Source organism: Dysidea avara, chromosome 4, assembly GCF_963678975.1.
Source record: "Dysidea avara chromosome 4, odDysAvar1.4, whole genome shotgun sequence".
NCBI classification, from domain to species: Eukaryota; Metazoa; Porifera; class Demospongiae; order Dictyoceratida; family Dysideidae; genus Dysidea; species Dysidea avara.
The window spans coordinates 26854087-26880011 of record NC_089275.1 but is presented as its reverse complement, the minus strand read 5'-3'; the positions used below and the strand labels follow the sequence as shown (position 1 = coordinate 26880011).

The 25925-nt window shown below is 38.0% G+C and overlaps 1 protein-coding gene across 1 annotated transcript in view; it reads right to left on the bottom strand.

Moving 5' to 3' along the window:
• Nucleotides 1–24934, bottom strand: part of LOC136253712 (uncharacterized) — a 34729-nt gene extending 9795 nt beyond the window's left edge. The window contains exons 1-7 of the mRNA XM_066046369.1: nt 24547–24934; nt 24398–24466; nt 16982–17557; nt 16293–16478; nt 7771–12126; nt 6346–7656; nt 2167–6231 (exon numbers count right to left, since the gene is read on the bottom strand). Of these exons, the coding sequence (XP_065902441.1) occupies nt 2167–6231; nt 6346–7656; nt 7771–12126; nt 16293–16478; nt 16982–17557; nt 24398–24466; nt 24547–24934 (10951 nt within the window). The remainder of the gene's footprint in view (nt 1–2166; nt 6232–6345; nt 7657–7770; nt 12127–16292; nt 16479–16981; nt 17558–24397; nt 24467–24546) is intronic.
• Nucleotides 24935–25925: the final 991 nt, after the last annotated feature.

The following is a 25925-nucleotide window of genomic DNA, read 5'->3' as shown; positions in this document are numbered from 1 at the left end:
TCCTGTAGAGAGTTCAGCTACAAACAAATCATCCTGCATAGAGTTCAGCTGCAAATAAATTACCCTGTAGAGAGTTCAGCTACAAACAAATCACCCTGTAGAGTGTTCAGCTAGATAAAAGTCACCCTATAGAGAGATCAGGTCACCCTATAGAGAGATCAGCTAGAAGAAGTGATCTTGTAGAGAGTTCAGCTACAAAAAACCCACTCTGTAGAGAGTTCAGCTAGAAATAAGTTACCCTATAGAGAGATCAGCTAGAAACAAGTCATCCTGTAGAGATTTCAGTTACAAACAGATCATCCTATAGATAGTTCAGCTAGATACAAGTCACCTTGTAGAGAAATCAGCTAGAGGAAGTCATCTTGTAGAGAGCCAGCTAGAACAAGTCACCTTGTAGAGAGTTCAGTGACAAAGAAACTATCCTGTAGAGAGTTCTTCTACAAACAAATCACCCTGTAGAGAGTTCAGATGCAAACAAATCACCCTGTAGAGAGTGCAGCTACAAACAAATCAACCTGTAGAGAGTTTAGCTACATCTCAAGTCCCTTAGTAGAAAGATCAGCTGTGAACAAGTTATCAAGTAGGGAATAATAGACATGTAATAAATATATTTATATAATTACTGATAAAATCAAAAACAGTTAAAGTATTAAAAATCTGCTCTGTCTTTTTATTCTTCCTGTGGTAAAGAAATAGGATAGGTTAAAATAGCCCCAAAGCCAGCCTATGGCCAACTTTGGGGTATACAAATACAAAAAGAAGTGATATCTAATCAAAAACAGCCAAGCTGTAAAAAAAGGTGCGGCCCCTAAAATGGCCAAGGTGAAAAAAGATGTGAAATCCAAGGTGGCGGCCAAGAAATGGCTGTGATGGTAGGTTAATGGTAAAAATTTTAATAACGACAATTCAGGTGAATTTTGTGCCAAGACCAAGCAGCACCAAATTCACCTGAATTGCCGCTATTAAAATTTTTACCATTAACCTACCATCACAGCCATTTCTTGGCCGCCACCTTGGATTTCACATCTTTTTTCACCTTGGCCATTTTAGGGGCCGCACCTTTTTTACAGCTTGGCTGTTTTTGATTAGATTTACTGTACCTCAGTCTATGACTATAACCATGGCTGAATTAGGGATTAAATGTCCATTAGTATATCTGCAGGTGTAGACAACCTCTCTTGTTTCACTGTACTTTTAGTTACTCCTTTGTTTCACTACTTTTTTTTACTTTGATCCCTAATCCAACTTTAAGTTCCTAATTTTTCCTTCAGCTTGTTTGTTACGTTTTCATAACATAATTATGACTACTGAACCCACATGAAAACAAAGAAAAATTGTGCATAAAATTATTTTCAAGTCTGAACATATTTCCCAACAACCAATTACTGAAAAATGAAGTGGCTATTATGCATCATTTTCAGCTATGTTCTGCCTGTTACACAGCATTACAAATGAAGTACAGTACAAGAACTATGCAATCAATCCACTTTGCTACAGAAAATACAGGCATTTTTAGTGTTATAACTAGTCAACACAACCACAGGGAAACGATAGTGCACTATCATGAATCAACACAGTGAGACACAAAGGTATATCCATGGTGCATGCACTGTAGCTGTTGTGGTAGGCAAAAAGGCACATCTCGGGAAGAAATAATGTTGAAAAGTGAAGTAATCAAACCTGTGGCCTTATCCATTGTGACATTCTGGAGATATGAGACAATCAGTTAATAGGAAATTCAATTAAATTTTAAAAATATGCAGTGGTTGGAAGGACTTCAAAAACCTTTATGATCTCAGTTACATCTCAGCAATTTTTTTTTTAAATTTATTTATTAAGGCTTTACAGCACAAGTGCTGAAGGTCTGTAGGACACCTGATCCTACAGCCTGTTTAAAGTTGTTACAGAAATGCCGCCAAGCTGTCACAAAACAAAAATGAGGTTGGTTTTAGGGTAATATTTAAGGTTAGAAAAGCCCAAATCGTTATGATCCTTAATGATATTATACAGATACACAAGATTTAATATACCAATTATTGTAATTACAAAGTATTGATAATTAACTTTGTAGTAACAACAACAACATTAGTGGAGCATTATTATGTTACTACTATAAAACTATACAAACCAATGATTATGAATGCAAAATTAATCCATAAAACTTACCATTTTCACATTGCTTTCCAGTAAAAAAGTCGGCACAGTTACATGTGAAAGAACTGATACCATCTTTACATTTACCTCCATTCAAGCAAGGATTAGGATCACAATCATCTATGTTAGTTTCACAATTGTCACCAGTGTAGCCATCAATGCAAGTGCAGGTGAAAGAATTGACGCCATCTGTACAACTACCTTCATTCATACAAGGATTAGGATCACAGTCATCTATGTTAGTTTCACAAGTATCACCGGTGTAGCCATCCGCACAAGTACAGGTAAAAGTATCAATACTGTCTGTACAAGTACCCCCATTCATGCAAAGATTTGGATAACAATTATCTATTTTAGTTTCACAAATGATGCCTTTGTAGCCATCAACACAAGTACAGGTGAAAGAATCGATATAATCTGTACAAGTACCTCCATTCATACAAGGATTAAGATCACAATCATCTATGTTAGTTTCACAAGTATTACCAGTGTAGCCATCAGCACAAGTACAAATGAAAGAATCGCCACCATCTGTACAGTTACCTTGATTCATACAAGGATTAGGATCACAATCATCTATGTTAGTTTCACAAAAGTCACCAGTGTAGCCATCGACACAAATGCAGGTGAAAGAATCAATACCATCTGTACAACTACCTCCATTCATACAAGGATTAGGATCACAATCATCTATGTTAGTTTCACAAGTGTCACCAGTGTAGCCATCCTCACAGCTACATGTGAAAGCATTGACACAGTCTGTACAATTCCCTCCATTCATGCAAGGATTAGGATCACAATCATCTATATTAATTTTGCAAGTGCTGCCTGTGTAGCCATCAACACAAGTACAGGTGAAAGAATCGACACAATCTGTACAACTACCTCCATTCATACAAGGATTAGGATCACAATCATCTATGTTAGTTTCACAATTGTCTCCTGTGTAGCCATCAACGCAAGTACAAGTGAAAGAGTCGACACCATCTGTACAACTACCTTCATTCATACAAGGATTGGGATCACAATCATCTATGTTAGTTTCACAATTGTCTCCTGTGTAGCCATCAACGCAAGTACAAGTGAAAGAGTCGACACCATCTGTACAACTACCTTCATGCATACAAGGATTGGGATCACAATCATCTATGTTAGTTTCACAATTGTCTCCTGTGTAGCCATCAGCACAAGTACAGGTGAAAGAATTGACACCATCTGTACAACTACCTCCATTCATACAAGGATTGGGATCACAGTCATCTATGTTAGTTTCACAACTGTCTCCTGTGTAGCCATCAACGCATGTACAGGTGAAAGAATCGACACCATCTGTACAACTACCTCCATTCATACAAGGATTAGGATCACAATCATCTATGTTAGTTTCACAATTGTCACCAGTGTAGCCATCAGCGCAAGTACAGGTGAAAGAATCGACACCATCTGTACAACTACCTCCATTCATACAAGGATTAGGATCACAATCATCTATGTTAGTTTCACAATTGTCTCCTGTGTAGCCATCAACACAAGTACAAGTGAAAGAATTGACACTATCTGTACAACCACCTCCATTCATACAAGGATTGGGATCACAATCATCTATGTTAGTTTCACAATTGTCACCAGTGTAGCCATCAGTGCAAGTACAGGTGAAAGAATTGACACCATCTGTACAACTACCTCCATTCATACAAGGATTTGGATCACAATCATCTATGTTAGTTTCACAATTGTCACCTGTGTAGCCATCAGCGCATGTACAGGTGAAAGAATCGACACCATCTGTACAACTACCTTCATTCATACAAGGATTGGGATCACAATCATTTATGTTAGTTTCACAATTGTCTCCTGTGTAGCCATCAACACAAGTACAAGTGAAATAATTGACACCATCTGTACAACTACCTCCATTCATACAAGGATTTGGATCACAATCATCTATGTTAGTTTCACAATTGTCACCAGTGTAGCCATCAGTGCAAGTACAGGTGAAAGAATTGACACCATCAGTACAACTACCTCCATTCATACAAGGATTGGGATCACAATCATCTATGTTAGTTTCACAATTGTCTCCTGTGTAGCCATCAACGCATGTACAGGTGAAAGAATCAACACCATCTGTACAACTACCTCCATTCATACAAGGATTAGGATCACAATCATCTATGTTAGTTTCACAATTGTCACCAGTGTAGCCATCAGCGCAAGTACAGGTGAAAGAATCGACACCATCTGTACAACTACCTCCATTCATACAAGGATTGGGATCACAATCATCTATGTTAGTTTCACAATTGTCTCCTGTGTAGCCATCAACACAAGTACAGGTGAAAGAATTGACACCATCTGTACAACTACCTCCATTCATACAAGGATTGGGATCACAATCATCTATGTTAGTTTCACAATTGTCACCAGTGTAGCCATCAGCGCAAGTACAGGTGAAAGAATCGACACCATCTGTACAACTACCTCCATTCATACAAGGATTGGGATCACAATCATCTATGTTAGTTTCACAATTGTCTCCTGTGTAGCCATCAACACAAGTACAGGTGAAAGAATTGACACCATCTGTACAACTACCTCCATTCATACAAGGATTGGGATCACAATCATCTATGTTAGTTTCACAATTGACACCTGTGTAGCCATCAGCGCAAGTACAGGTGAAAGAATCGACACCATCTGTACAACTACCTCCATTTATACAAGGATTAGGATCACAATCATCTATGTTAGTTTCACAATTGTCACCAGTGTAGCCATCAGTGCAAGTACAGGTGAAAGAATTGACACCATCTGTACAACTACCTCCATTCATACAAGGATTGGGATCACAATCATCTATGTTAGTTTCACAATTGTCACCAGTGTAGCCATCAGCGCAAGTACAGGTGAAAGAATCGACACCATCTGTACAACTACCTTCATTCATACAAGGATTTGGATCACAATCATCTATGTTAGTTTCACAATTGTCTCCTGTGTAGCCATCAGCACAAGTACAGGTGAAAGAATTGACACCATCTGTACAACTACCTCCATTCATACAAGGATTTGGATCACAATCATCTATGTTAGTTTCACAATTGTCACCTGTGTAGCCATCAACGCAAGTACAAGTGAAAGAATTGACACCATCTGTACAACTACCTTCATTCATACAAGGATTGGGATCACAATCATTTATGTTAGTTTCACAATTGTCACCTGTGTAGCCATCAGCGCATGTACAGGTGAAGGAATTGACACCATCTGTACAACTACCTCCATTCATACAAGGATTGGGATCACAATCATCTATGTTAGTTTCACAATTGTCACCAGTGTAGCCATCAGCGCAAGTACAGGTGAAAGAATCGACACCATCTGTACAACTACCTCCATTCATACAAGGATTGGGATCACAATCATCTATGTTAGTTTCACAATTGTCACCTGTGTAGCCATCAGCACAAGTACAGGTGAAAGAATCAATACCATCTGTACAACTACCTCCATTCATACAAGGATTAGGATCACAATCATCTATGTTAGTTTCACAATTGACTCCTGTGTAGCCATCAGCACAAGTACAAGTGAAAGAATTGAGACGATCTGTACAACCACCTCCATTCATACAAGGATTGGGATCACAATCATCTATGTTAGTTTCACAATTATCACCTGTGTAGCCATCAGCGCATGTACAGGTGAAAGAATTGACACCATCTGTACAACTACCTCCATTCATACAAGGATTAGGATCACAGTCATCTATGTTAGTTTCACAATTGTCTCCTGTGTAGCCATCAGCACAAGTACAGGTGAAAGAATCGACACCATCTGTACAACTACCTTCATTCATACAGGGATTTGGATCACAGTCATCTATGTTAGTTTCACAATTGTCACCTGTGTAGCCATCAGCGCATGTACAGGTGAAAGAATCGACACCATCAGTACAACTACCTCCATTCATACAAGGATTAGGATCACAATCATCTATGTTAGTTTCACAATTGTCACCAGTGTAGCCATCAGCGCATGTACAGGTGAAAGAATTGACCCCATCTGTACAACTACCTCCATTCATACAAGGTTTAGGATCACAGTCATCTATGTTAGTTTCACAATTGTCTCCTGTGTAGCCATCAGCACAAGTACAGGTGAAAGAATCGACACCATCTGTACAACCACCTCCATTCATACAAGGATTGGGATCACAATCATCTATGTTAGTTTCACAATTGTCACCAGTGTAGCCATCAGCGCAAGCACAGGTGAAAGAATCTACACCATCTGTACAACTACCTCCATTTATACAAGGATTAGGATCACAATCATCTATGTTAGTTTCACAATTGTCGCCTGTGTAGCCATCAACGCAAGTACAGGTGAAAGAATCGACACCATCAGTACAACTACCGCCATTCATACAAGGATTTGGATCACAATCATCTATGTTAGTTTCACAATTGACTCCTGTGTAGCCATCAGCACAAGTACAGGTGAAAGAATTGACACGATCTGTACAACCACCTCCATTCATACAAGGATTGGGATCACAATCATCTATGTTAGTTTCACAATTGTCACCTGTGTAGCCATCAATGCAAGTACAAGTGAAAGAATCGACACCATCTGTACAACTACCTTCATTCATACAAGGATTGGGATCACAATCATTTATGTTAGTTTCACAATTGTCACCTGTGTAGCCATCAGCGCATGTACAGGTGAAAGAATTGACACCATCTGTACAACTACCTCCATTCATACAAGGATTGGGATCACAATCATCTATGTTAGTTTCACAATTGTCCCCAGTGTAGCCATCAGCGCAAGTACAGGTGAAAGAATCGACACCATCTGTGCAACTACCTCCATTCATACAAGGATTTGGATCACAATCATCTATGTTAGTTTCACAATTGTCACCTGTGTAGCCATCAGCGCATGTACAGGTGAAAGAATTGACACCATCTGTACAACTACCTTCATTCATACAAGGATTAGGATCACAGTCATCTATGTTAGTTTCACAATTGTCTCCTGTGTAGCCATTAGCACAAGTACAGGTGAAAGAATCGACACCATCTGTACAACTACCTTCATTCATACAAGGATTTGGATCACAGTCATCTATGTTAGTTTCACAATTGTCACCTGTGTAGCCATCAGCGCAAGTACAGGTGAAAGAATCGACACCATCAGTACAACTACCTCCATTCATACAAGGATTAGGATCACAATCATCTATGTTAGTTTCACAATTGTCACCAGTGTAGCCATCAGCGCAAGTACAGGTGAAAGAATCTACACCATCTGTACAACTACCTCCATTTATACAAGGATTAGGATCACAATCATCTATGTTAGTTTCACAATTGTCGCCTGTGTAGCCATCAACGCAAGTACAGGTGAAAGAATCGACACCATCAGTACAACTACCTCCATTCATACAAGGATTTGGATCACAATCATCTATGTTAGTTTCACAATTGACTCCTGTGTAGCCATCAATGCAAGTACAAGTGAAAGAATCGACACCATCTGTACAACTACCTTCATTCATACAAGGATTGGGATCACAATCATTTATGTTAGTTTCACAATTGTCACCTGTGTAGCCATCAGCGCATGTACAGGTGAAAGAATTGACACCATCTGTACAACTACCTCCATTCATACAAGGATTGGGATCACAATCATCTATGTTAGTTTCACAATTGTCACCAGTGTAGCCAACAGCGCAAGTACAGGTGAAAGAATCGACACCATCTGTACAACTACCTCCATTCATACAAGGATTGGGATCACAATCATCTATGTTAGTTTCACAATTGTCACCTGTGTAGCCATCAGCACAAGTACAGGTGAAAGAATCAATACCATCTGTACAACTACCTCCATTCATACAAGTATTTGGATCACAATCATCTATGTTAGTTTCACAATTGTCACCTGTGTAGCCATCAGCGCAAGTACAGGTGAAAGAATCGACACCATCTGTACAACTACCTCCATTCATACAAGGATTAGGATCACAATCATCTATGTTAGTTTCACAATTGTCGCCTGTGTAGCCATCAACGCAAGTACAAGTGAAAGAGTCGACACCATCTGTACAACTACCTTCATTCATACAAGGATTGGGATCACAATCATCTATGTTAGTTTCACAATTGTCTCCTGTGTAGCCATCAGCACAAGTACAGGTGAAAGAATTGACACCATCTGTACAACTACCTCCATTCATACAAGGATTTGGGTCACAATCATCTATGTTAGTTTCACAATTGTCACCTGTGTAGCCATCAACGCAAGTACAAGTGAAAGAATCGATACCATCTGTACAACTACCTCCATTCATACACGGATTTGGATCACAATCATCTATGTTAGTTTCACAGTTGTCACCTGTGTAGCCATCAGCGCATGTACAGGTGAAAGAATTGACACCATCTGTACAACTACCTCCATTCATACAAGGATTAGGATCACAATCATCTATGTTAGTTTCACAATTGTCTCCTGTGTAGCCATCAGCACAAGTACAGGTGAAAGAATTGACACCATCAGTACAACTACCTTCATTCATACAAGGATTTGGATCACAATCATCTATGTTAGTTTCACAATTGTCGCCAGTGTAGCCATCAGCACAAGTACAGGTGAAAGAATTGACACCATCTGTACAACTACCTCCATTCATACAAGGATTGGGATCACAGTCATCTATGTTAGTTTCACAATTGTCGCCTGTGTAGCCATCAATGCAAGTACAAGTGAAAGAATCTACACCATCTGTACAACTACCTTCATTCATACAAGGATTGGGATCACAATCATCTATGTTAGTTTCACAATTGTCACCAGTGTAGCCATCAGCGCAAGTACAGGTGAAAGAATCGACACCATCTGTACAACTACCTCCATTCATACAAGGATTTGGATCACAATCATCTATGTTAGTTTCACAATTGTCGCCTGTGTAGCCATCAACGCAAGTGCAAGTGAAAGAATCGACACCATCTGTACAACTACCTTCATTCATACAAGGATTGGGATCACAATCATCTATGTTAGTTTCACAATTGTCTCCTGTGTAGCCATCAGCACAAGTACAGGTGAAAGAATTGACACCATCTGTACAACTACCTCCATTCATACAAGGATTGGGATCACAATCATCTATGTTAGTTTCACAATTGTCTCCTGTGTAGCCATCAGCACAAGTACAGGTGAAAGAATTGACACGATCTGTACAACCACCTCCATTCATACAAGGATTGGGATCACAATCATCTATGTTAGTTTCACAATTGTCACCTGTGTAGCCATCAATGCAAGTACAAGTGAAAGAATCGACACCATCTGTACAACTACCTTCATTCATACAAGGATTGGGATCACAATCATTTATGTTAGTTTCACAATTGTCACCTGTGTAGCCATCAGCGCATGTACAGGTGAAAGAATTGACACCATCTGTACAACTACCTCCATTCATACAAGGATTGGGATCACAATCATCTATGTTAGTTTCACAATTGTCACCAGTGTAGCCAACAGCGCAAGTACAGGTGAAAGAATCGACACCATCTGTACAACTACCTCCATTCATACAAGGATTGGGATCACAATCATCTATGTTAGTTTCACAATTGTCACCTGTGTAGCCATCAGCACAAGTACAGGTGAAAGAATCAATACCATCTGTACAACTACCTCCATTCATACAAGTATTTGGATCACAATCATCTATGTTAGTTTCACAATTGTCACCTGTGTAGCCATCAGCGCAAGTACAGGTGAAAGAATCGACACCATCTGTACAACTACCTCCATTCATACAAGGATTAGGATCACAATCATCTATGTTAGTTTCACAATTGTCGCCTGTGTAGCCATCAACGCAAGTACAAGTGAAAGAGTCGACACCATCTGTACAACTACCTTCATTCATACAAGGATTGGGATCACAATCATCTATGTTAGTTTCACAATTGTCTCCTGTGTAGCCATCAGCACAAGTACAGGTGAAAGAATTGACACGATCTGTACAACCACCTCCATTCATACAAGGATTTGGGTCACAATCATCTATGTTAGTTTCACAATTGTCACCTGTGTAGCCATCAACGCAAGTACAAGTGAAAGAATCGATACCATCTGTACAACTACCTCCATTCATACATGGATTTGGATCACAATCATCTATGTTAGTTTCACAGTTGTCACCTGTGTAGCCATCAGCGCATGTACAGGTGAAAGAATTGACACCATCTGTACAACTACCTCCATTCATACAAGGATTAGGATCACAATCATCTATGTTAGTTTCACAATTGTCTCCTGTGTAGCCATCAGCACAAGTACAGGTGAAAGAATTGACACCATCAGTACAACTACCTTCATTCATACAAGGATTTGGATCACAATCATCTATGTTAGTTTCACAATTGTCGCCAGTGTAGCCATCAGCACAAGTACAGGTGAAAGAATTGACACCATCTGTACAACTACCTCCATTCATACAAGGATTGGGATCACAGTCATCTATGTTAGTTTCACAATTGTCGCCTGTGTAGCCATCAACGCAAGTACAAGTGAAAGAATCTACACCATCTGTACAACTACCTTCATTCATACAAGGATTGGGATCACAATCATCTATGTTAGTTTCACAATTGTCACCAGTGTAGCCATCAGCGCAAGTACAGGTGAAAGAATCGACACCATCTGTACAACTACCTCCATTCATACAAGGATTTGGATCACAATCATCTATGTTAGTTTCACAATTGTCGCCTGTGTAGCCATCAACGCAAGTGCAAGTGAAAGAATCGACACCATCTGTACAACTACCTTCATTCATACAAGGATTGGGATCACAATCATCTATGTTAGTTTCACAATTGTCTCCTGTGTAGCCATCAGCACAAGTACAGGTGAAAGAATTGACACCATCTGTACAACTACCTCCATTCATACAAGGATTGGGATCACAATCATCTATGTTAGTTTCACAATTGTCTCCTGTGTAGCCATCAGCACAAGTACAGGTGAAAGAATTGACACCATCTGTACAACTACCTCCATTCATACAAGGATTTGGATCACAATCATCTATGTTAGTTTCACAATTGTCTCCTGTGTAGCCATCAGCACAAGTACAGGTGAAAGAATTGACACCATCTGTACAACTACCTCCATTCATACAATGATTTGGATCACAATCATCTATGTTAGTTTCACAATTGTCACCTGTGTAGCCATCAGTACAAGTACAGGTGAAAGAATTGACACCATCTGTACAACTACCTCCATTTATACAAGGATTAGGATCACAGTCATCTATGTTAGTTTCACAATTGTCTCCTGTGTAGCCATCAGCACAAGTACAGGTGAAAGAATCGACACCATCAGTACAACTACCTCCATTCATACAAGGATTTGGATCACAGTCATCTATGTTAGTTTCACAATTGTCTCCTGCGTAGCCATCAGCACAAGTACAGGTGAAAGAATCGACACTATCTGTACAACTACCTCCATTCATACAAGGATTTGGATCACAATCATCTATGTTAGTTTCACAATTGTCGCCTGTGTAGCCATTGATGCAAGTGCAGGTGAAAGAATCGACACCATCTGTACAACTACCTCCATTTATACAAGGATTAGGATCACAATCATCTATGTTAGTTTCGCAATTGTCGCCTGTGTAGCCATCAGTGCAAGTACAAGTGAAAGAATCGACACCATCTGTACAACTACCTCCATTCATACAAGGATCAGGATCACAATCATCTACGTTAGTTTCACAATTGTCTCCTGTGTAGCCATCAGCACAAATACAGGTGAAAGAATCGACACCATCTGTACAACTACCTCCATTCATACAAGGATTAGGATCACAATCATTTATGTTAGTTTCACAATTGTCACCAGTAAATCCATCAGGACATGTAACTGGATATAGAAACAATGTAGTAAAATAATGTAATACCAAAGATTATTAGGTTTGTAATTTCGCACATATATAATGCTATTTCAGTTGTATAGATAGATTTACTGTCTATATAATGTATTCAAACTATTGGTATATAATGCAGTACTGACAAAGGTATTATGGGTATGGGTGAATAAACTGATGATTGTAAATGATCTAATAATGTAAATATAATCAAAAACAGCCAAGCTGTAAAAAAAAGGGTGCAGCCCGCAGAAAGGCTATTGTGTAAAAAGTTATGAAATCCAAGGTGGCGGCCAAGAAATGGCTGTGATGGTAGTAAAATTTTTAATAATGGCAATTCATGTGAATTTGGTGCCCAGATCATTCATCACCAAATTCACCTGAATTGTTTTTATTAAAATTATTACCATTAATGTACCATCACAGCTATAAGACCTTTTCCAGGTACAACTAGTCATAAAGAACTCTTTATAAGGCAACAACTCTTCTACTACAACTTCTTCAGCAAAATTCTCAGCTGTGCTTCACCATTAGCGATGCCGGGGTGTGGTCACTCGCAAACAAGCTGATTAACTTACCAAGCAGACAGGGCCATCCAGAGAAATTAAAGGACCCAGGGAAAAGAATTAAAGTGGGGCCCCTAGGGCAAGGAGAATTCCACTTCAAATCACAACTTCAGCCTAGCTGTAAGTCAAAGACCAAAACAAAGGTCATTACATGTCAACAATGACAATAACTGTCCCTCACCAACTTTACCTCCTTGTTTATTACTACATACATACATAGCTTGCTACACTGCTCCTGTGAAGAATACGGTGACTAATGTATTAGAGTATCTAGACCTTGACTACTCTATTAGAGTATATCGATCTTTTTAACAGGTATTCAAGGAGCCCTTGATGAGGCCCCCTGGGGACCCTTTCAGGCTGGGGCCCGGAAAAAATGCCTCAGTTGTCCCACCTTCTGTGGGCAACCCTGGTTACCAGTTAATGGTAATAGAAGTCCTTTGACTATATGGGATCATTATGGGATTTATAGGATTAGGCTTATGCAATGTTAGTTATACAGTGGCAGCTTTCAGATTGTGCTAAGCATCCTTATAATAACACTTGAATCTGGTAATGTGCATAAAATCATAATAGAAACTTGATAGACTTAGTGCTTCTAAATATACACTATGCTTTTCATAAAAAAGACGCATCATTTTCATCAAATGGTTTACGACAGCAACAACAAATTGTAATACATATAATGGTCGTGACTGTAGATTTGGCATCTCTGTTTTGGAGACTTTGCATGTGATGCTCTTTAAACACAAATATATCAAAAGACATTTCATGGAACACCAACCACATAGTAGGTAAGGTCACATACGTGACTGCTCTACTAGTTATTTATATAGTTCCTTTGGAAATATCAACAGCAGTGCCAGTTAATAGCATTATTTTTGGCTTGCAGCCATATTAGAGTCAGCTAAGTGTAACTTGAATTGGTTGGACTTTAGTAGATTGGATGCACATCTCAGCCAAGTAATGTTAAAAGTTTCTTGTGTTGATTTTCATCAGCACTGCAGTTCTAGTTTCAAAGTTCCATATTTTGTTCCTTTCTCTGCACCACAACAAGCCAATTTGTGTGAAAAATAGAATGCTTGAATTTTTTTATTGTTAAGTTTCATAAAGTAGGATTTTCAATTTAGTATAATGTACATCAACAGTTTGTCATGCGGCTCAGCATGCCACACTGTGGGCGTGGAAAATCCACCATAAACACAAACTTATCCCCAATCAAGCTGAAATTTGGCACATGTAAGAGCTTATTAAAGCAAACCTCAGAGCCAATTTTGGTGGGAATTTGATTAAAATTTATGGAGTTATGACTGATAATACGTGTAATGCCTACAGGTTAAACCACTTTGAGAATTAGGTTGAAATTGGTTGTAGTTAGAGTAATCACCTTAAGAGTGCCTTTTAGTGGTTTGAAACAAATCAAGATTGAGATCATGAATGTGCAATGCAAAAACCAACAGTGTGTAATAATCATGTGATTGAGATTAAAACATTTTTAGTTGCCACAGTGCTATAGGTAAACCACATATAGGAATGAGCAGAAAATTGTTGCATATAGGTGGATTAATGATTGTAGAATAACTTTAGAAGAATTTAGCACTGCAAATACATGTAACACAATCGAGGTACTCTAATAATGCAGTCACCCTGTTAGAACATTCAGGAAGTAGCAAGTCACCCAGTTGAGAGTTTGGCTATTATCAAGTGACCACATAGAGAGTTCCTGCAGCTACAAACAGCTAACAAGTCTCCCAGTAGAAGAGAGTTCAGCTACACTACAAATCTCCCTCTAGAGAGTCCATCCCAATTACAAGTCACCCAGTTAAGAGTTCAGCTACATTACAAGTCACCTTGAAGAGAGATCAACCACATTACCATTTACAATGTTCATCTATGTAACAAATCTCCCAGTAGAGAGTTCAACTACTCACCCAGTGAAGAGTTCAATTATGTTACAAGCCACCTTGTTGAGAGTTCAACTACATTACAAGCCACCCAGTGAAGAGTTCAGTTACATTACAAATCTCCTGGTAGAGAGTTCATGTACATTACTGTTCACCCAGTATATAGTTCATTAAGAGCTACAAACAAGTGATCCTGTAGAGTTGCTCAGGAGTTATATAACAAGTTACCTTTTTGGCATCTTTTTCATGCTAGCTTATTTTGGAAGACCGCACCATTTTTCATAGCTTGGCTTTTTTTGGATTAGATACAATTTATTCTAGTAAAAAAAATTGGCATGCTCTAAGCAACAAATTTGACATGTGGAAAAAAGAATTTGAGTAAGCATGGAAGCAAGAAAAGTTCAATCCAGTGATTATGTGATATTCGTCATTATTATGCATAATTATTATGGAAACAATGAGTGCGATATTATGCCACAACAATGTGCCCCTCCTCCCAACATGTGGTACTGTGGTTTCTGATTATGTGGCAATTCAAGAACATGTGTACTGTTAATTGTGTTTGGTAAGTGATTAAAACATATTATACTTGTATTTATAGCATACAGTACATATTAGAGATCATGGCTTTTCTGGCCAAAAATATTACCCTACAACCATCCTCACAATACCTTCATGGTGCCTAGGCAGTGTGGGGTATATATAACCAAGCCTAAAAGTGCCAGCTTCACAGGGGTGGATCCAGAAGCTGGCAAGGAGAGCTAGGGCACAAGTTGTAGGTGGTTAGGGAGAGGAGATTCTCCTGTATTTTTGAAGCAGCAAATAATCCTCTTAGTAGTACCACACAGTTGATTTTTGTCATTTTGGCCTTTTCAGATGGTCGTGAAATCTTAAAAGCTGTTAAAAGGCTATGAATGTCTTAAAAACCAGCAGCACAATAATCATTTGTAGAGACACTTAGTATGCATTGACAGTTTGACAGCTGCTGTGACTGGTTCCAGTTGAGTTTAAGTTATACAATTTTATTTTTGCCTGACAAGGTTCAGCATTTCATTCTAAAGAAGTATGGCTCAGGGACTCAAGGGGAAGGTGGGGGGCATTTATCCCAAATGCCCCAACCTGGATCCACCATTGCTTCAGTACACACCCTCCAGTAAATTATTTTAAAAAGGAAGTTTTCCCTGAAGTGACTGCCTAATTGACTGACTGATGTCTTCAGACAAGCGTAATCTTCAGTGTAAGCAACCTCCCTAGTTTCATTACTTATGATCCCTAATTGAATTCCTAATGTTTCCTTATACTTGTAGCTATACTGCATTATTATGAAGTTTTAAAGCATGCCATGTGTTCCAGTAGGAGATACACAGAGTTTTATATTAGTACTGTAGCTGTAGTATTCATGTTAATAAAACCATCTCTAAGACTTATAAAAGCAACAAGGAGTTAAATAATACATAAACCAGATATTTATAATTACTAAGATGCTCTATTGGAGCACTCACCCCAATAGAACATTGGGCAAAACGTTAAATATTTAAGGCTGTAGAAAACAAGGGGAAGTAGTGAAAAAAGTCTATACATCCATTTTCTATTTTTTCAGCCTAAATGTTTCTGTTTCTGGTACGTAGGTGTATAAATTCAACACTTTAAATTTTAAGGTTAAAGGTGTGTCTTACAACAGTAACTTCTTACTTTGTGTGCATGTTGGCTCAGTACCACTCCAGTTTCCATTAATCTGACAGGACCTACTTGTATTACCACTTAGTTCATAACCACTATTACATGTGAAGGTGCAAGTGTCTCCAAGACTAGCTTGTCCATCATCTCCCAATGAACAATTAATCATTCCATCATCAGGAGCAACTAGTAGTTGACAAGCTGTAAATAGAAATGAAAAAATAGTGTGCTGTAGTACTATAAGACAATGCTATATAAATTCTGCAGTTGTGCCGGGTACAGATAGCATTACTAATTACACATAAAGTAATTATACACATTAACTGAATAACATACACCACTACAACACATGGAACACTGCAATATTGTATCACAAAAAAATTTGAATTTAGATAATAAAGTACATTTTAACATGTTGATTGCAATAACGTGAATTATGTTATACAGTAAGTTAAATTTTATGCCAAGTAATACTAAATCTAAGGTGATTACAAGTATGTTATCACAAGTAATGCATGTTGCAAGTAGACTTCCAAAGTAAACCATGGACAGCTGTTTTCCAATCTACAAGCTCAACAATAGGTATTACAGGAAGCAACTACAATACCATACAGCACTTGAGTTGATACTGAGTGATTGCATTGATATTCACATACACAAATACACCATCTAGGACAGTGCTGTATCTGAGTTATAAAACTAACTTTGTTCTAGACAGATTGTCTGAGTGAAGTTGTTTGTCAACTCAATAACACTGTCTGTATCAAATGTAGTTGTAAACGACACAAGTGAGGGATCACTAGCAATGCTATTCAGTTCATCCACATCAGCACCACCCAATCCTGCAGCATAAACCTGATAGATACCAGCTGCATGAAGAGTATTAGCAGCAGTTCTAGTGCTTGAAGGATCATTGGACTCTCCATCAGTCACAACAATGGCAATATGAGGATGTCCATCTCTTATTCCCATTGTACCATCTTGTGCACTGGATAACAGAAGTTGTAAAGCTTCTGCTGTGTTAGTTCCTCCACTTGGGTATGGTAGACCAGGATTGAGGGCTGGTAGAAGAGTTGTAGCATTGGTGTGTTGCTGTAAGTTAAAATGAATAAATGCACTTGCACTGAACACGATTGCTCCAACTAAACTATCTTGTGGACCAATAGTCAGAGCTGAAGCTACACTTTCAGCAAATTCTCTTATTAGTTGATATCGCCTACGTCGAATACTTCCAGAGCCATCCAGAACAAACACCAGATCTATCCCGGCATTATCACAGTCTGTAAATGACAAAATGTAAAATTGCTAAGTAACATAAGCACTATCATTTTCAAGTTATTTCCCTCTCAGTTTGCATTCACCTGGGCCCCACCAAAAATAGTGGCATCAAAGAGATAAACAAGCGTTCACTCACAACAACAGTTTTGTAATGGGACAAGTGTGTTTTCATGTTGTAAAATATTAATTGCCCGTACTAAATTTACAAGACAATTTTAAAGCCCCATAACTCACTTGTCAGAGCACTTTTTGATAACAATTCTGGTCTTCACAGCATGACAAATTTTTGGGCAGCTGGCCCATGTAACAAAAAAACAAGTGCTCTGGAGAATCCAAACCGAGTATAGTGTTCAATTATTATTACTAGTAGGAGCAAGTTACGCATAATTAGACATAAACTAAATGAAGCACTATTGTGCAAAACCCTCGAGGAAATTGAGTAAACATAGATGCTCCGAGGTTAACAAGCTTAAGGAGGAAACCCACTTATACATGTTCAGAAGCAGTACCAATACACAGGCACCAGAATAGCACCATCAACCAGTTCTATTTTCAGTACAACTTCATAACAATGCTATAAAAATTACAGGGCAACAGATGGAGCAATTAATCCAGAGCAGAACTACCATAGCAGGATCATCATAATAATTATTATATGTACAACAGTCATACACGCATTGTTAGTTATACACTACATGTAATGGTATTGTACACTCCAAATCCATATTAAGTCAGAGGTACCTGTAACTTGTGACTGGATTTACGAAAAGGGGTCTTACACATACATCTAATTTACTAACTTTAGCGACTCATAACTTCAGATCAGTATAAGCTATTGACCTGAAATTTGATCAATGATGAATACCAAAATAGGTTAATGGATGAAGAAAGTTTCAGCTTTGTATGTTTTTAAAACCAAAGTTATGGTCTTTCAAGTTTATAAAATTGGAGTGTGGAAGACCCCTTTTCGCAAATCCAGTCACATTTACTGTTAATAAACCACTTGCACTCAGCTTGTGGTAAACTTCTGGTGACTAAGGATGAGGAGTGCATATAACTACAAAACACCAAAGTAGCCATGGTTCATATACAGTACCATCATGGACACAAGCACATTATATATGTATACACAAACTAACTTATCTGAGTAATTTACAGTACATGTGTGACTTACAGTACATGTGTTTCACCATAGTTTGGCAGCCTATAGGGACTCTAGTATCAACAAATACTGCTGCTAATCACAAACAACCACCATCAAAGTCTACAGGTTTGAATCTCTTGTATGGGTTGGGGTGGTGTGTAGTGCAGGCTATTTGGCTTCAGTAATTGGTTCTATTGGCACACGTCGTAGGCTATTGGCCTGCATGGCACTCATTTGCATGTCACCTGCCCCAACTACAGGTGAGTATACATATACTAACCACAGGAAATTATAGTAGTAAACTGAAAGGCCCTGTATTGTGGCTCCTGAGCAAAGTGAAGGTGCTACTACAGGGCCTGGGAGTTTCTAAATTTCATAGAACCCTGTGTTTCTATGTCTAACGTAGACCACAGCCAGTGGTGTAGCCAGACTTCTTGTGATGGTGGGGCACAAGTAGGACCTGTTCGCCAAAGAAATTCACCCACGCATTAGATACAACGCGAGTCCTGTCTTTGGCAGACTTGTATTGTTTAAAACTGTTAAAGTGCATTGTTGTGCCTAGCTACACACTACTGTTACCTGCAGCTTCACTATTCAACACCATTGCATGATTAGCATGCAGTAGCTATTGGCAAACTATACCACAGCTTGTCGCTGGATCAGGCATCATCTATGCACGTGACACTTCTTGATATGTAGTAGGAGTGGAAGGCTTCATCATTCTGATGGTCTTAATTTGTAATCTCCATGTTGCAGTCATGAATACTTTATTATTATTATTATCAAATTGTTTAACGGGATACACAAAAGGCATGTGCCTGTACAAGGTGATACCTTTACATACAATCTTTAGTTACAAAAATACAATTACAAAAACAGAACAACATACACAATACAAGTACAGAATTAAACAATCACATTAAAATAAACTGTTTCAATCTAGATCTGAAATGTTTAACCTGGCTTCGTGCCAAAATGTCCTCAGGAATAGTATTCCACAAGAATGCCACGGATACAAAAAAACAATAACGGAAAGCATTGATAGTAGAAGAAAACACTTTTAAAGTTAGGGAGTACAAACTTGTACACAGCGTATTGAACTCAAAGTAATCACTAAAGTTTATTCCAGTACGCCCCTTCCAAATATCATACAAAATTGACAGTGACAAGAATTGCTGTCTAGACTGCAGGGATGGCCATTGCAATTCACTAATAGTCATACTTCACTCACTAGACTTATGTAATACACATCTTCCAACACATTACGATGCGCAGCTCAGCCTCCCTTCAGGCCAGTTTCATTTTATCACGTGTCACAACACATTCGAGACTCTGACATGCCTTGGTATCTTCCACTTCTTCAACAACAGATGACATAATAACAACAAATTTATTCCTCCTTGCAGCAACCTATGCCAATAAAGTAATGAACCAATAATTCGGCAATTCCGTTTGGCTTCTCCAACTAATGCTCACCGCCCAGTTCGCGCTTAACGTAATGACAACATTGAACTTCGTAAAATATAGTTCAGAAATAATACTTATAATAACTCTTGTCCAGCAGAAAAAAACAAGAGGTCAGTTAAAGCGTTGTACCGTACGCAAGGAAATTTTGACGTCAAAAAAATTTGACGAATTCAGACTTCAGCAGATTTGACGAATAAAATGTTGACGAAAATGAAGAAATTGTAGGCAAAACCTGTACTTTTACGGGAGCTTATAAACATTTGACGAATTTAAATTTGACGAATTAAACCGATTCGTCAAATTTTTTTGACGCCAAAATTTCCTTGCGTACGGTAACCTGGCTCAACCATGACACCTTTTTAGAAAAATCCTAATCACGTGAAAAATAAAGTTACACTGGGCTTTAGTTAAAATTAGCGTCCGCTATGGTCTTGTTATGCATCTATACACGTATAATGTCAAGGGCGTAGGCAGGGGGGTTTGGATGGTTCGGACGAACCCCCCTTTCAGAGGCAAAATTTTTAAAAATAAAAAATCACACCAAATTAGGCACTGGCCGATTATGCCAGCATAATTTAAAGCATAATAGGTGACCAAAAGCATCAAGCATAATGCCAGCATAATAGGGACGATGTTTGAAAAATTAATTAAACGCTCAATACGCGCGCCTGAAAGAAAGCAAATATTCACTGCCAATAGCATTATTAGTGCATTTCATATTTAAAAACACGTAATATAACTTATTAAACCGTTTCTTTGTTGGTTGTTCACACTTTGTAGAAATAAGATCGAGATACTCTAATAGAGCAGTCAGGAAAGGCTGATATACTCTAATTAAACAGTCAGTTCTAGAGCATAATCTTGATTTTGAAAGCATAATTTTGGTTTAATTTTTGAGTAATTCTCAAAAGCATAATAGGTAAATTTTTGGGCATAATAGGCCAGTGCCTACACCAAATCTTACAGCCCTGGAGCTCTCCGGTAGCTACTTGCCTACTGGCGCTCCTCTGTACTACTCTTGAGGGTCACTGAATTAATGCTGAACCATTGCAAATCATAGATATTGAATCACGTGATCAATTGCGCACGTGATGCATTGTTGAAATGGCGTGAGTGAAATGGCGAAAGACTGTTCAGTGGAGACATATTACAAAGCAGCAGCTGCTAAACTTGAGTGGTCGTCATGTGTTATACATGTGCCAGGTTAGCACAAACTGTGAATTGTTGATGTATAATACCTGATGAATGGATTGTTTATTTGTTACATGTTGTGGGCACGTGATGTCTCGAACATATTGGAGTACAAGTCTGAAGTTGACCATCAACAGGAGGGCCAATAATGTATAGCTGGAAAGAAGTATTGCCAACTAAGGGACTCGAGTGTGGAGGCTTCCGTGTGCTAGAAATTGAAGTTGGCTGTCAGTATGCTGTCCGGAAGTGAAGATTAGTTAGTTTTACAATAGGTTTATAGTTTCTTTAGTTTCTTTAAGCTGCATAAACAGCAGTGTGTAGGTTTTAGCTAGTTAGATGCACAAACAACACCTTTTAATGTTTCTGCCTAAGGGCACATTTTGTGTATGCATCATTAATTTTCGTTCAAACATGGTCTAGGGAAAGCACCCAGGCCTTCCCCTTAAGACATTCCACTTTAAATCCGAACCCCTTCAAAAAATTCCTCGCTACACCCCTGAATGTGTCTCAGTTCAATGTTCTAGGATCACAGTCACTTGGTCAATGGTTAGTTAGTCCAAGTTGGCTATTGTCACGGATGGTAAGTAGACTATAAGTTTTACTGCAATACTGGTTCGTACTAGTACTGGTTAATCAAAGCCAGTCAAGATTATAAAGCCTTAGGACATGTAGTTTTCTCAAACACTAATTCAATATTAAATTTTTATTGAAATAATTATAACTGCATTTCTTAGCACTTGGCTGTTAGCTATTACTAGGACTGCATCGCATACAACTACAATAAGTACATGTATCAACCTGACACCAGGGTAAGACATATTCAGTATGTACCGTCAAGAGAGCAAAACATACATATCAATACCAAGTAGGAAACTGACTGCCATATTAGGTTGCTCTACTGCAAGCTGGACACACATAGTTTGATTTTAATTTTAGAATGGAGAGCTAGACTGTTACCAGCAATTTAGTGTGTGTTCTATTACACAGTTAAGTGACTGCTCTATTAGAGTATCTCGATTGTGCAGTACTTTACATAATGTAATAGATTTACTTCCACCCTGCTTACAACATTATCTCACAAGCGTAATCTCTCCAACACCTGACAAGTAGGCAAAACACTGGCAATATTTAAGCCACCGTGGCTCACTGGTCACCAGCAAAATGCAAACGGCTCAGAAGTACACAATTACACTAACACATTTAAATGTATACTTTCATGGATGATGGCTCATCACTTTGACTCGCTAGATTTACACCTGTTCTACACCAGCATTGGAATGCACATCACATGTTAAACTGTTTTGATTGGCAATCGTCATATCATTTTAATCACTGGCACAAAAACTCCCAATTATTACAAAGTGAAAACCTATAACTAAAGTGAAATAGGACAAATACCTAGAAGGGTTTGAAAAAATCCAAGGTTCCTTGGTATGTAGTAAACACATTGTACAGGCTTTACCTCTAGTGTTTACCCTCCAGTGCCTAACTGGTAAAGCAGATGAAATAATAACAAAAACAGAAAGAAACAAGTATATGGAAAATAAATTACAGGCGATTACAAAAATGGTGGTAACTTACGAATGCAATGATATACTGAGTTGCAACTTGCACTATCGTGTTTGCCATGAATAGGGAAAATCATTGCTTGGTAAGTTTTTCCTTGTATCACCCTTCAATACATACAGAGATGAAATCAGATGACATAATGTAAACAAATGCCCATAACTCACATATCTGTTGGTCTGCAATGGAACAAAAATTGAACTTCTCTTGAATAGGCAAATAAGATGATATGAAAGCTTTTACTGTTAGACCATTTCTTTGCAAAGAAAAAAGCATTAAAATGTACAGGATATTATTTTTTGAGCAAGTGTTTTACCCATTGTAAGTACAGTGGGTCCTAAGTTATCCGAACAGCTTTGTTCTTATACTTAGCCAAAAGTGTTAATGTAAGTGGATTTGTTTGGATAACTGAAGCCCATTGATTTATATACAGAGCTTCGTTGAACTACTCTAATAGAACAGTCATTTACTCTAATAGAATGCACACTGATGACAAATACTCTAATAGAACAATCACATTTGGTGTTCTGATAATCGAGATGTTCGGATAACTAAGGTTTGGAGAAGCGAGGATCCACTGTAATGGGTTTATATGGTAAGTTTAATTAGGCTTGCACAATTATGCTGGGTTTTCACAGATATGGTCACAAATAAATAATTTATTATACATTAATGTTTGAGAAAATTACCAGGCCTACAAACTTGCGCTAACCAGGGTTTTAATCTCCAGTGAACAAAGGCACAAATGACCCCAGCGTGACTTGTTCCACAGGCCACCTAGATACTGACCAAGTGCCACACTCAGTGATCAAACCAGGGAGACCAGCTAAGTAGGGGAAAGCTGTTGATTTTATCTGCTATACCAGTTATGCACTGGAGGGCAAACACTGGAGGCAGAGCCTGTATGAGGTGTTTACCACACCTAAGTGAAAACCTCTAAATGGGATAAATGCCTAGAAGGGTTTGAAAAAACCAAATGTGACTTGATCTGCAGGTCACCAGATACCTGGAAATGAGCAAACATTTAGCTAGAGCAGACATTTTATACATTTAGTTAACTTTGCTAGAGCAAACATTTAGCTATGTAGATTGACTGATTTTGACAATTTTTTACTGTTATGAGGTGGTTGTCCTTTTTCAGAGATAAAAATAGGGTTTACAGGGACCTCAGTAACTGTCCTTTATAAGGAGGATAAATCTACGGTGTCCTTTAGAGTGTGTATTAAAATCGCATAAAACACACATGAATTATTACAACTTGCATGCTGTGCTCATTTTCTGTATATTGGGATATAAGTTACAGCAGGTGTGTTAAACAGTACCATCACTAAAATTGCTGTAACAGTTATGCCCCAAACATATTCTGTTAACAGTAAGTGTATATGCATGAATACATGATAGTCACAATGTGTTCACTCAACTATAACAATTACAGTGTGAATAAAGCCATTTTGAATATACATGAAATCTTTACCATCAGTTTGTCGCTTTTTCATCAAGCGTTTCTTATACAGTGGTCCATCAGTAGATGCTGGAGGATTACCTAAACAATATGCACTACTATACAACAAAGCTATAATAGTAATATCATTCAGACTCATTAATGCTCACCCTTATCCTTACCTAAATAACCTGTACAATGGTACTTGTTCACAGTTTGTTCAGTACAGTCTTCACAATATCTTGTGTTGTTATTTCTCAGAGCAATTGACTGGCTCCCAACAATTTCCCAAACACTATTATTACACTGTAGGTTGTAACGAACTTCATGTATGTTATTAGGATCATCTGATCTGATGTACAATATTGACACTGACATGGAACTGTAATGATCACTAGTATCAGATCTGGACAAGCAGTTGTAATATGTACTGTTGATGGTGATCATGGCATCAGTGGTAGAGGATAGATTATCCTTAATCTTGGACATGGATCCCTTAATGGTACACTGTTGAATACTGACTTCAACCAATGCCATTAGCAATAACCAAACAGATAAAATTTCTCTCATTTTCCCTACATGCATGTACAAAGAATATAGCTTATTGGTATTGCACAAATATAATATTAATATCAAAAATTAGCAGTGGCAATACTATACTAAACTGTAATTTTAAGATACATGTACAGTTAGAAAGTATTAAAGTTAATGTGTTATTTGTAAGATGTGCTTAAACACATAATTAAGCAACAGACTTCTTGCAGGTAATGCGTTTATATAGAGACAGATTAATGTGCCCAAACAATAATTGAGAATAAAATTCCAACTAAACTATTCACATATTATACTACTCTAATAAAAACAATATTATCTGAGTACCACTGCCAAACAATATTCACAAATCCTGTGGTAGGGACTAATAGCCATCATCACAACAATTGTATCTTATAGTTAATAGCAAACTTGCTTAATAAGCGCTACAATATCATTCCATGTATAAAAAAGTACTGGAAAAGGTTTTGAAACAGGCCCCTATAGATCACCAACCATGATGACATAGATTAAAGTGATAATGACTACAGCAGTCAACTTAGACATGTAGTAATGGTGTTAGGTTAGACAGCTTATTACATATATGCTAGGCAGTAATAACTCATAATGATGGCAAGTTTTTCCGCAATAATTACAACTTTCCAGCCATAGGCGGATCTAGGAGGCATTGTTAGGGGGGGCCAAGGGGGGGTAAGAAGTTTTAATGTGCAACAGTGTTTATTCCACTAAGAGGAATTCTAGTACACCAAGTTATATTCAGTTGCATAACTTTATTCAGCATAGCTGGATGAATGATAGTCATGTAGTTTTAAAACTGTAGTAAGAGAAAATATTTAAAAATTAAACCTCCTAGGTTTGAATTTGAGAACATTTTTGATAACATTTAGCTAACGAAGTGTATGCTTGCAATGCATATAAAGATTAGTTAGCCTATGTGAGATAAACCTGTTTGATTTATTTATTATTTATTATTATTGATTAGCAAAACCCATTGGGTAAATCGCTAATG